This window comes from Capra hircus, chromosome 26 (genome assembly GCF_001704415.2).
Source record: "Capra hircus breed San Clemente chromosome 26, ASM170441v1, whole genome shotgun sequence".
Lineage (NCBI taxonomy): Eukaryota > Metazoa > Chordata > Mammalia > Artiodactyla > Bovidae > Capra > Capra hircus.
In genome coordinates this window covers 36,410,462-36,421,163 of record NC_030833.1, presented here as the reverse complement: position 1 = coordinate 36,421,163, position 10,702 = coordinate 36,410,462, and the positions used below count along the sequence as shown (strand labels likewise).

Here is a 10,702-nt window from a genome sequence, read left to right as displayed (position 1 = left end):
CTAGTCACCAATTCTTTTTTTAAAAGATCTTATTAATTGTATTCATTTACTAGGGTTACTATAACAAAAAAGCTGCCCCATACTGGGTGTCTTAAACAAAAGAAATTTATTTCTTGCAGTTCTGGAGACCAGAAGGCCAACATTAAGGTGTTGGCAGGGCTGGTTTCTCAAGAGGCCTCTCTCCTTGGCTTGTCAATGGCCATCTTCACCTGGTCTTCGGTCTTTTCTCTTGTGTGTCTGTGTCCTATTCTCCTCTTTTAAGGACACCAGTCATACTGGATTAGGACCTACTCATATGACCTTATTTTACCTTATTAGTTCCAAATACAGCCCCATTCTAAGGTACTGGGAATCGGGATTTCAACAGGAATTCAGGTCGGACACAATGCAACCCATAACATGATTCATACCTCACATCCTTTTCTGAACCAGAAATCTCTCAACAACATGTCTTAATGTAAGAGCAAATGCAGTACAGAATGTATAATGTATTTAAGTACTATATAAGAAACAAAGAAAAAAGATATTAAATGTTATTCTACCTGATATGCTTATCTCTTTCCTCCACCTTTTACTCTTGATAATGGAACAGTAAAGACCACTTCACTTTCAGCAGCTTAAAAGTATGTCATCCTATGCCCATCCTTTCTCCCAAGTCTGAAATCTATTATGTGTAACTAAGAATATATTATTACATTCAGAACTATTCTCATTGATAGAATAATCAATTTATAGGATATGACCTAGATAATCCTAATGCAAGTTAAATCAGCTAATAAATATTATGTGTTATTAAACAGCATGTGATTTGATTATACAAAAGCTTTACTACCAAAAACAGTTTAAAAGGACTTCAACAGAGGTGACTTAAAAAAAAGTGATTACTAGAAGTATCTACTAGGCATTCTAAATATTGATTGTTAAGAAAAAAAGACAGGACTTCCCTGGTGGTCCAGTAATAAAGAATCTGCCTTGCAATGCAGGGGACGTGGGTTCAATCCCTGGTCAGGGAACTAAAATCCCACATGCTTTGGAGCAACTAAGCCTGTGTGCCACAACTACTGAACCTACATGCTCTGGAGCCTGTGCTCCACAACTAGAGGGTCTGCACCACATGCAGAGATCCCACATGCCACAGCTAAGACCCAATGCAGCCAAATAAACTTAAAAAAGCAACTAAAGAATCAACTACTTCTATGACATGGTACACACCTGTACATAAGGGAAGATTTCTTTCTTATCTATAATGACATACCAAATTATAAAACAGACCAAATATTAATTATACCACTGACTTTTTTTTGTGAAACATCTAAATTATAATGAATTGCTCTATCAACCTCAAACGTTCTGTTATAAAGGAGATAATGTTCAATTCTAAGCAGCTGAGAAATCATTATTTGTTATATTTTTACAAGTTAGGTACTTAGAATCTTAAGACTCTTCCTCTCACATTAGAATGTAAGGTCCATAAGAGGATATATTTTTGTCTATTTTGTTCACAGCTCTGCTCACACTTAGAGAAGTGCCTGGCATAAGGCAGGCACTCAGTAAACATGAATAAATGATATTTTGCATAAATATCATGACAAACAGGTATAAGTGAAGAGTGCCTGGAAGTTAATATTTTTACGGAGAAAACTCAACATGTGTGTGTATATATATATACACATACATATGTGTGTGTGTGTGTGTGTGTGTGTGTGTATATATATATATACACCCAAGTGAGTGTTGTCTATGTAAGTCATGTTGGGTGACAGATGTACATCTTATTTTCACTGCTTAAAATAATCCTGAAACTCCACTTAGGATTATTTTAGAAACTATGTAAGAAACCCTCTTCCTTTAGCCTTATAAAATTTTGGACCCTCCCAAATATCAGTCAGCTCAAACTATTTCCTCATTCACTAGAAAAGAAACTGAGGCACAGAGATGAGCCACCACTGAAGGTCTGCAAAAACAGGAACTTTGCTTAAGAGCAAGTATAAGAAAGCATAACTTATCTCAAGCCAATGGTCTGCCGAACTCCCCTGAGTATACTACAGAAAAGTTTAAGATAGGTCTGTTGGAGAATTAATCTTTAAAATCTAGATAATAGATAATCAGTAAGGACCTACCGTATAAAACAAAGAAATCTACTTAATATTTTGTAACAAGCTATGTGGGAAAAGCATTTGATAAAAGAATGGATATACTATAACTGAATCATTTAGCTGTACACCTGAAACTAACAATGCTGTAAATCAACTATGCTCCAATAAAAGATAAAAATTCAATTAAAAAAATTTAAAACATCATCTTGAGGCCATCTCAAAGACTCCTTTAAGTATGACTCCAATTATCTGTCACTGTATATGAATGGATTAAAAGCCATGATTACATTTAATGATTTAAATTTATAAATGAACTTGATGTCCATAAACCATACTTGCAATACCAAATATATGGATCTATTTTAAAAGGGTCTTTGAATATTCTTCCCGGTCATTGTTTAGTTTTGCAGGAGTTTTATATTCTGATGACTACTAATTTTTATCATAAAAATGTTTTGGCTTCATATATTCTATTAATAACATCAGTTTTCCTGCTGGATATTTTAACACTTTTTCCTCTGAAATCAAGATTCTTTTTCAATAAAAGTAGAAGAAAGACACAACAAACAATTTATTTGTTGGTTATCAACACTGACTTACTGTTTTCTGATGGTTTAGAAATGACTAATTATTTCCTAGCTACTTCCTTCATAGCAATGTCTAGCAGTGTCCCATTATAACAGCAATCTAATGATTAATAATAACTTTAATAAAAGGAAAATCTGATACTATTTAAAAATAAGATACTATAATTACCTGTTTTACAGTTTAATGCCAATAATTCCATATTTAAATGTCATTTAATTTTCAACAAAATACCTGTTTTCTATAGGTCCTCTCTTACTCACCAAATCATGCATCTTTTCCAGTATTCATCTCTTTGCTGTTTATAAAAATGGGTCTGACCTTTCGGAAAAAAAATCAATAAGTCCTTTTGAAAATTTGATGAAATCTATGATCCTTTCCCCCTAACACACACACAATCACCAAAGTTTACACATCGATTGTAGGCATCTTTAGATCTCTTAAAGCACATCCATTGACTCTTGGGGGTATGGACCCTAAATTAAGTTACATTTTATAATATATCTCTGCATATAAGTATATCCATTATGTATGACTGTATCTGAGACAAGCTCTATGCACACAATATTGTTCCGTTAAATTATATTACTGCACAATCTTTATTGGAGATTCAACTTTCATGAACACATATGCTGCTTTAGACTACTGGGATCTCATTTGGCCTCCTGTGCTATTAATTTACTTTATAATAAATTACCCATACACTGGGGAATTAAATCATATTGTAACAAACTCCCTTAAGTGGCAGAGATAAGAAGGAGGAGAAATGTAAGGAAAAAAAGAAAAGGTAGCTAATGAAAAAACAGGTTCTCAAGAGGGGTGCGTGTCTGTCAAAGGGAAGTAAAGAAGTTGAAGACATAATCTACCTTCTAATTTTGTAAGATCCCAATAACCCTAAAAGTTTAAATGAACTAATTGAGGCAAGGGAAAATAAATGTGCAATCGGTGGGGAAAACATAAAAACCCATAAAAATAGGAACAATGGATCTCTGTGACGTGTACTAGGTTCATCCTTTAGCTACAGATGGAACAGAGTTATAGGTAAGCAACTGAAAAAATATATAAGAGATAGGGAAAAGTATCTCCAACGGAACTGAAAATACTTTCAAAGCATCTGACAATCCATCCTAGATGGATCTTTTATTTCCAAAGACAAACATTCAAGTTGCAACTTGTAGACAAAACTTTTGTGAAGAATTTCAAAGTATACTTCACATTAAGGAATGTAGGCATCCCTCTTTCATCTCACAGAAATAAATCTTGAAAATATTCATCAAATTCTTCTTCCCTATTTAAAAGAAAAAGGATACATATTGATTAAAATCAAGAGAAAAAAATTACTAGGTGACACATTATATGAAATTAAGGTAATTCAAACCAACATACTTGCTGGTTCTTTTATATATATATATATATATATACATATATATATATATATATTTCATGATTCAGCTATCAAGTAATTCTTGGCTTCTAAAATAATCATAACTATGCCCAGATGATTAAAGTGTTGTATATGGTGGCATGTATCCCTAAACATATTTATACCTAAGATTTTACTCTGAAGTACTTTGTGTTATATCATTGCTTCTCTTTACTTTTTTGGTTGACTTTATTACTTACTCTGTTCATTCTCATTTCAAATGAATGAAAAAACTATTTTAAGGAAAAATACAAGTCTTACTCCTAAGAATAGGGGCGATCTGCTTAGGCTGCAGGTTTTATTACTCTGAGAAGAGTAAATATGTATTTGTAGCAGTGGAGATTATATGTAAAGAACAGAACTCTGAAAGGAGATACTAAATTATATTAAAATATGAAAATTAAAGTACTAAATAAATATTAGTGCTAGGAGCCCAGAGCAGTACAATGAAAATAACACAGGTTTTCAAGTCAGACAGTATTTAAGTCCTAGCTCTGTCAGCTACTAGCTAGGTGAGCAAGCTATTTAACTTCTCTGGGCTCAGTTTATCTATAATAATAAAGAACGTTACATTTCCTCAAAGAGCTGTTGTGAAGATTATGTGTATGTACAGTTGCCTTTCTTCCTTCTGGGAACAGAGAATCAAGCTACACAAATTCTGCCTACCAATCTCTTTAAAAAATGTTCTTTTAGATTAGAAATTCACAATGAGACTCCATCATTTTGTTTTAAGTGACTGTGATGGATAAAACCCCCACAACCATATTCAAATTAAAAAAAAATTAACTACAGAATCAGATACAGCTGATTTAAGAATTACCTACAATTTGGTATTCTACGTGCTACTGTCCCTTTCCCAAGCATGACAGCAAAATGCAGCTGAATTTTAAAAACTCTAATAAAAACTTAGACGTATGAAATTAGCTGAACCTCTGTGTGTACTCAGATGTTAGTACATGATGTCAAGTTTTTCTAAGGTCACAAAGAGCTCTGGATTATGGAACCCCTCTTAGGCTTTACTTATGGATCTTTACTGCCATAAAGGTGAGTGGACTCTGAGACCTATTCTTTCATTTTCAGCTCTTCAAGGGGAAATTTTATGGTCAAAATTCAGTTGATAGTTTGACTAGGATAGCAATACCTTTTTAGAAATCTGATCTATAATGACCACTCATTTTGGAATTCTTTATTTGGCAAGGAAAAAAAAAGATCATAGAAAACAATTTTTTTTTTTTAAGGCCTCTTTTCAACACACTTGAATTCTATTACACTGAGAACATATTATACAATTAGCAAGATGTTTTATCATCAACTTAAGTTAGTGAATTATGATTGATTCAATAAATCCCTTATTATGAACTAAGAAGACAGGATTAACAAAATGGGACTAAAATTTATTGAGTACATATTATATTGGTAGGTATTGTACCAGGTGCTTTATATTCTTAATTATATTAAATTTTCACAATAAACTATGTAGTTGGTATTATTTTATCCTCTTTCAACAGATAAAGCTCAAGTGGTGAACATCCCAGTATGTAAGGGCTGATAACATTCCAGCCTACATCCCAGCAGCTCTCCCAAGCAATAACAGAGAACAATGCATGTGTCAAGCTGTCTGTCTTTGGGGGCAAGAAAACTTTGACACCTGTATATATCTTTGAGGAATTCTTCTGTACAAGTTTATGATAATCAGAACATCATGGATAGACTCTAGAAGCTAGTAAACAGGACCTCTCTGAAAGAACCTAAGCGAAGTCTAGGGGGTCATCTGTTAAGGGGAGATGAGGAAAGAATTACTCACCAAGAGGGAGCTGGGTAAGTTGGCTGTTCATGGCCATAAACAATGGCTGGGAATAAACTCTGATCTCACGGTCCTTGGCTTTAAATCAACATTCATGATGCTAAATTTTTCATTAAGTTATCAAAAAATGGCTGTGGTCATAGCTTTCTAGACTGTAGAAGGTATGCAATATCATTTTCTATAAACATTAGGACTTACTGTGATTTTTCATCTGTCTCTGGTAGTGGGCCCTTCCAAAGTTCAGACTCTGAAGCACTTTCTTCCTCATCAGAGTTTCCTGTTTATTTAAAAGAGATTTTTTAAAAATGTGCATATTATATTTAAAACACATTTTGAACTATCCACCAATAATGCAATTAACTTTGGATTTAACTGGTTTAGCTTCAATTTTTATGTCTCTCTGAAAATTTAATTCACTTTTCCAGACTAATGAATTATTTTGAAAAATAATAAGCTGAGATATACCAAAGAGCCTCAGCAAAAAGACCATGGATTTAAAGTCTCATGGGAAACTTCTCTAAGTTATAGTGAGTTAAAGTAACAATTCCAATATTAACTCTATATTATAAAGGGAAATAGAGTTATATTACCTCTTGCAATATAGTTGTCTTTAAATTCGTTTCTTCTTTTTATTGATCATACAAAAGACATGCAGGTTAAGATTTTTGTAGAGACTATATTTACATTAGGATCAAGACCTCAAGAACTGAACTAGTATACAGGACTAGCTAGTAAAATTATGAAAAAAAAATTTGTCAGATTTTTAAAAAACTAATGCTGATTATATTAACTAGAAGTCCAATTCAATGAAGAAACAGTTCTCATACAATGTTAGGAGTAAATACCCTCTCCTTGAGGAAAATCTGGCAATATAGATCACTTTAGACCCTTGACTGGCAATGATGCTCTAAGAAATTTGTTAGAATAAACAAGCTCCTCAAATATATATACATATGTATATGAAGATGTTCATTGTATAATAGCAACAACCAAAGAAAACAACTTAAATCCCCACCAATTAGGGATTATGGATTTGGTTAAATAAATATTATATGGCTGTTTTTTTAAAAAAAACACCTGTAAACCATTAGCATATCTGCGATAGAACAATATGTATGCTATATAAAATTTGTAAAAGGTACAGAAAGCATGCATAGTATAAACAATAGGTATTAAAACATTGTATCTACATACATATATATATTTTATATATATATATATAAATTATAAGTTTGTAAGGAATAACCAAACTTAACAGTGATTATATTACATGTAGGCCTGGGATATTTTTATTCTCGCAGTTCAGTTCAGTTCAGTTGCTCAGTCGTGTCTGACTCTTTGCGACCCCATGAATCACAGCACGCCAGGCCTCCCTGTCTATCACCAACTCCTGGAGTTCACTCACACTCATGTCCATTGAGTCGGTGATGTCATCCAGCCATCTCATCCTCTGATGTTCCCTTCTCTTCCTGCCCCCAATCCCTCCCAGCATCAGTCTTTTCCAATGAGTCAACTCTTTGCATGAGGTGGCCAAAGTACTGGAGTTTCAGCTCCAGCATCAGTCCTTCCAATGAACACCCAGGACTGATCTCCTTAGGATGCACTGGTTGGATCTCCTTGCAGTCCAAGGGACTCTCAAGAGTCTTTTCCAACAACACAGTTCAAAAGCATCAATTCTTCGGCACTCAGCTTTCTTCACAGTCCAACTCTCACATCCATACATGACCACTGGAAAAACCACTGCCTTGACTAGAAGGACCTTTGTTGGCAAAGTAATGTCTCTGCTTTTCAATATGCTGTCTGGGTTGGTCATAACTTTCCTTCCAAGGAGTAAACGTCTTTTAATTTCAGGGCTGCAATCACCATCTGCAGTGATTTTGGAGCCCCCCAAAATAAACTCTGACACTGTTTCCACTGTTTCCCCATCTATTTCCCATGAAGTGATGGGACCAGATGCCATGATCCTACTTTTCTGAACGCTGAGCTTTAAGCCAACTTTTTCACTCTGCTCTTTCACTTTCATCAAGAGGCTTTCGAGTTCCTCTTCACTTTCTGCCATAAGGGTGCTGTCATCCGCATATCTGAGGTTATTGATATTTCTCCCAGCAATCTTGATTCCAACCTGTTTTTCTTCCAGTCCAGCGTTTCTCATGATGTACTCTGCATATAAGTTAAATAAGCAGGGTGACAATATACAGGCTTGACGTACTCCTTTTCCTATGTGGAACCAGTCTGTTGTTCCACGTCCAGTTCTAACTGTTGATTCTTGACCTGCATACAGGTTTCTCAAGAGGCACTTCCAAAATTTTTTATTATTATTTTAAATAATAATCATGTATTACCTTTAAAGACCAGTAAAAACAACAGATACTTGTATTTTTTAAATACAACAAAACAGATGTTTCAAATGAATCACCCTATATTAATCAACTAAAAATTATCAAATACTGCAACACATATCATGAGACAATAAAATTATATGCCACAAAATAATTATGCCAGTAAATAATTCCTCTCCAATAATGACCATTAGTCTGGAAAAGAACTGACACCAATTTGTCTTGTTGACATAGAATGTCCCTTAGTTAAACAACACAAAAATAAAGCAGCATTGATTTGCCATGGTGATTCTAGCCTTTTATCTGTTGGACTTTGATCCTTGAATCAACATGTGTATCTGAACTTTGGTCCTAACTGATTCTAGCACAAATTCTAACAAAAACAGAAAAAAAAAAAAAAAAAGGTAGGGGGAGGGGTTGTACTTCTAATGATCTACACACAAAGATGATAAAATTATAAAGCTTTGGGAGTAAGCTTTGTCATTTCCTACTCCAGGGGATCTTCCCGACCCAGGGATCGAACCCTAGTCTCTTGCTTCTCCTGCACTGGCAGGAGGATTCTTTACCACTAGTGCAATCCACTAATTAGATATTATTGATTCATATGTCTCCTGCATTGGCAGGCAGGTTCTTTAACACTAGCACCACCAACCCAATGACAGCCAGCACTGGAACTGCCAATGTCTCAAAACCATATTCGAAAAAGACAAAAGTCTCCTGCTCTTTATATTTATAAAAATTCACTAACTGAGCTAACAAAAAAGATCTTCACAACACAGATGATCACAATGGTGTGATCACTCACCTAGAGCCAGACATCCTGGAATGTGAAGTCAAGTGGGCCTTAGAAAGCATCACTACGAACAAAGCTAGTGGAGGTGATGGAATCCCAGTTGAGCTATTTCAAATCCTGAGAGATGATGCTGTGAAAGTGTTGCACTCAATATGCCAGCAAATTTGGAAAACTCAGCAGTGGCCACAGGACTGGAAAAGGTCAGTTTTCATTCCAATTCCAAAGAAAGGCAATGCCAAAGAATGCTCAAACTACTGCACAATTGCACTCATCTCACATGCTAGTAAAGTAATGCTCAAAATTTTCCAAGCCAGGCTTCAGCAATACATGAACCGTGAACTTTCAGATGTTCAAGGTGGTTTTAGAAAAGGCAGAGGAACCAGAGATCAAATTGCCAACATTCGATGGATCATTGAAAAAGCAAGAGTTCCAGAAAAACATCTATTTCTGCTTTACTGACTATGCCAAAGCCTTTGACTGTGTGGATCACAATAAACTGTGGAAAATTCTGAAAGAGATGGGAATACCAGAACCACCTGACCTGCCTCTTGAGAAACCTGTATGCAGGTCAAGAAGCAACAGTTAGAACTGGACATGGAACAACAGACTGGTTCCAAATCGAGAAAGGAGTATGTCAAGGCTGTATATTGTCACCCTGCTTATTTAACTTATACGCAGAGTACATCATGAGAAACACTGGGCTGGAAGAAGCACAAGCTGGAATCAAGATTTCCAGGAGAAATATCAATAACCTCAGATATGCAGATGACACCACCCTTATGGCAGAAAGTGAAGAGGAACTCAAAAGCCTCTTGATGAAAGTGAAAGAGCAGAGTGAAAAAGTTGGCTTAAAGCTCAACAATCAGAAAACTAAGATCATGGCATCCGGTCCCATCACTTCATGGGAAATAGATGGGGAAACAGTAGAAACAGTGACTAACTTTATTTTTCTGGGCTCCAAAATCACTGCAGATGGTGACTGCAGCCCTGAAATTAAAAGACGCTTACTCCTTGGAAGGAAAATTATGACCAACCTAGATAGTATATTCAAAAGCAGAGATATTACTTTGCCAACAAAGGTCCGTCTAGTCAAGGCTATGGTTTTTCCAGTGGTCATGTATGGAGGTGAGAGTTGGACTATAAAGAAAGCTGAGCTTTCCTTCATTGATGCTTTTGAATTGTGGTGTTGGAGAAGACTCTTGAGTGTCCCTTGGACTGCAAGGAGATCCAATCAGTCCATCCTAAAGGAGATCAGTCCTGGGTGTTCATTGGAAGACCTGATGCTGAAGCTGAAACTCCAATACTTTGGCTCTTTCAGCAAAGAGCTGACTCACTGAAAAGACCCTGATGCTGGGAAAATTTGAGGGCAAGAGGAGAAGGGGACAGAGAATAAGATAGTTGGATGGCATCACCGACTCAATGGACATGGGTTTGGGTGGACTCCAGGAGTTGGTGATGGATGGCGAGGCCTGGTGTGCGGAGGCTCATGGGGTTGCAGATAGTTGTACACAACTGAGCGACTGAACTGAAACTGAGCTAACAAAAGCACAGAAAAACTAATTAGGCCCAATAAAGTTATATTTATGGTATTATCCTGTTAATGATGTCAGAGAACAAACCTACCAGGCTTTTGAAAGTGGACAGCTAATTTCAAAAGGCCTT

At 35.5% G+C, this 10,702-nt stretch overlaps 1 protein-coding gene across 4 annotated transcripts in view; it reads right to left on the bottom strand.

Moving 5' to 3' along the window:
- Nucleotides 3,782-10,702, bottom strand: part of LOC102177399 (protein FRA10AC1) — a 39,958-nt gene continuing 33,037 nt past the window's right edge. For all 4 annotated transcript variants that reach the window (XR_001917325.1, XM_018041562.1, XM_018041564.1 and 1 more), the window contains 2 exons: nucleotides 6,107-6,185; nucleotides 3,782-3,969 (listed from right to left, as the gene is read on the bottom strand). Coding sequence is in view for 3 of the 4 variants with exons in the window: in XM_018041562.1 (XP_017897051.1) it covers nucleotides 3,927-3,969; nucleotides 6,107-6,185 (122 nt within the window). In the remaining variant the exon portion in view is untranslated. The remainder of the gene's footprint in view (nucleotides 3,970-6,106; nucleotides 6,186-10,702) is intronic.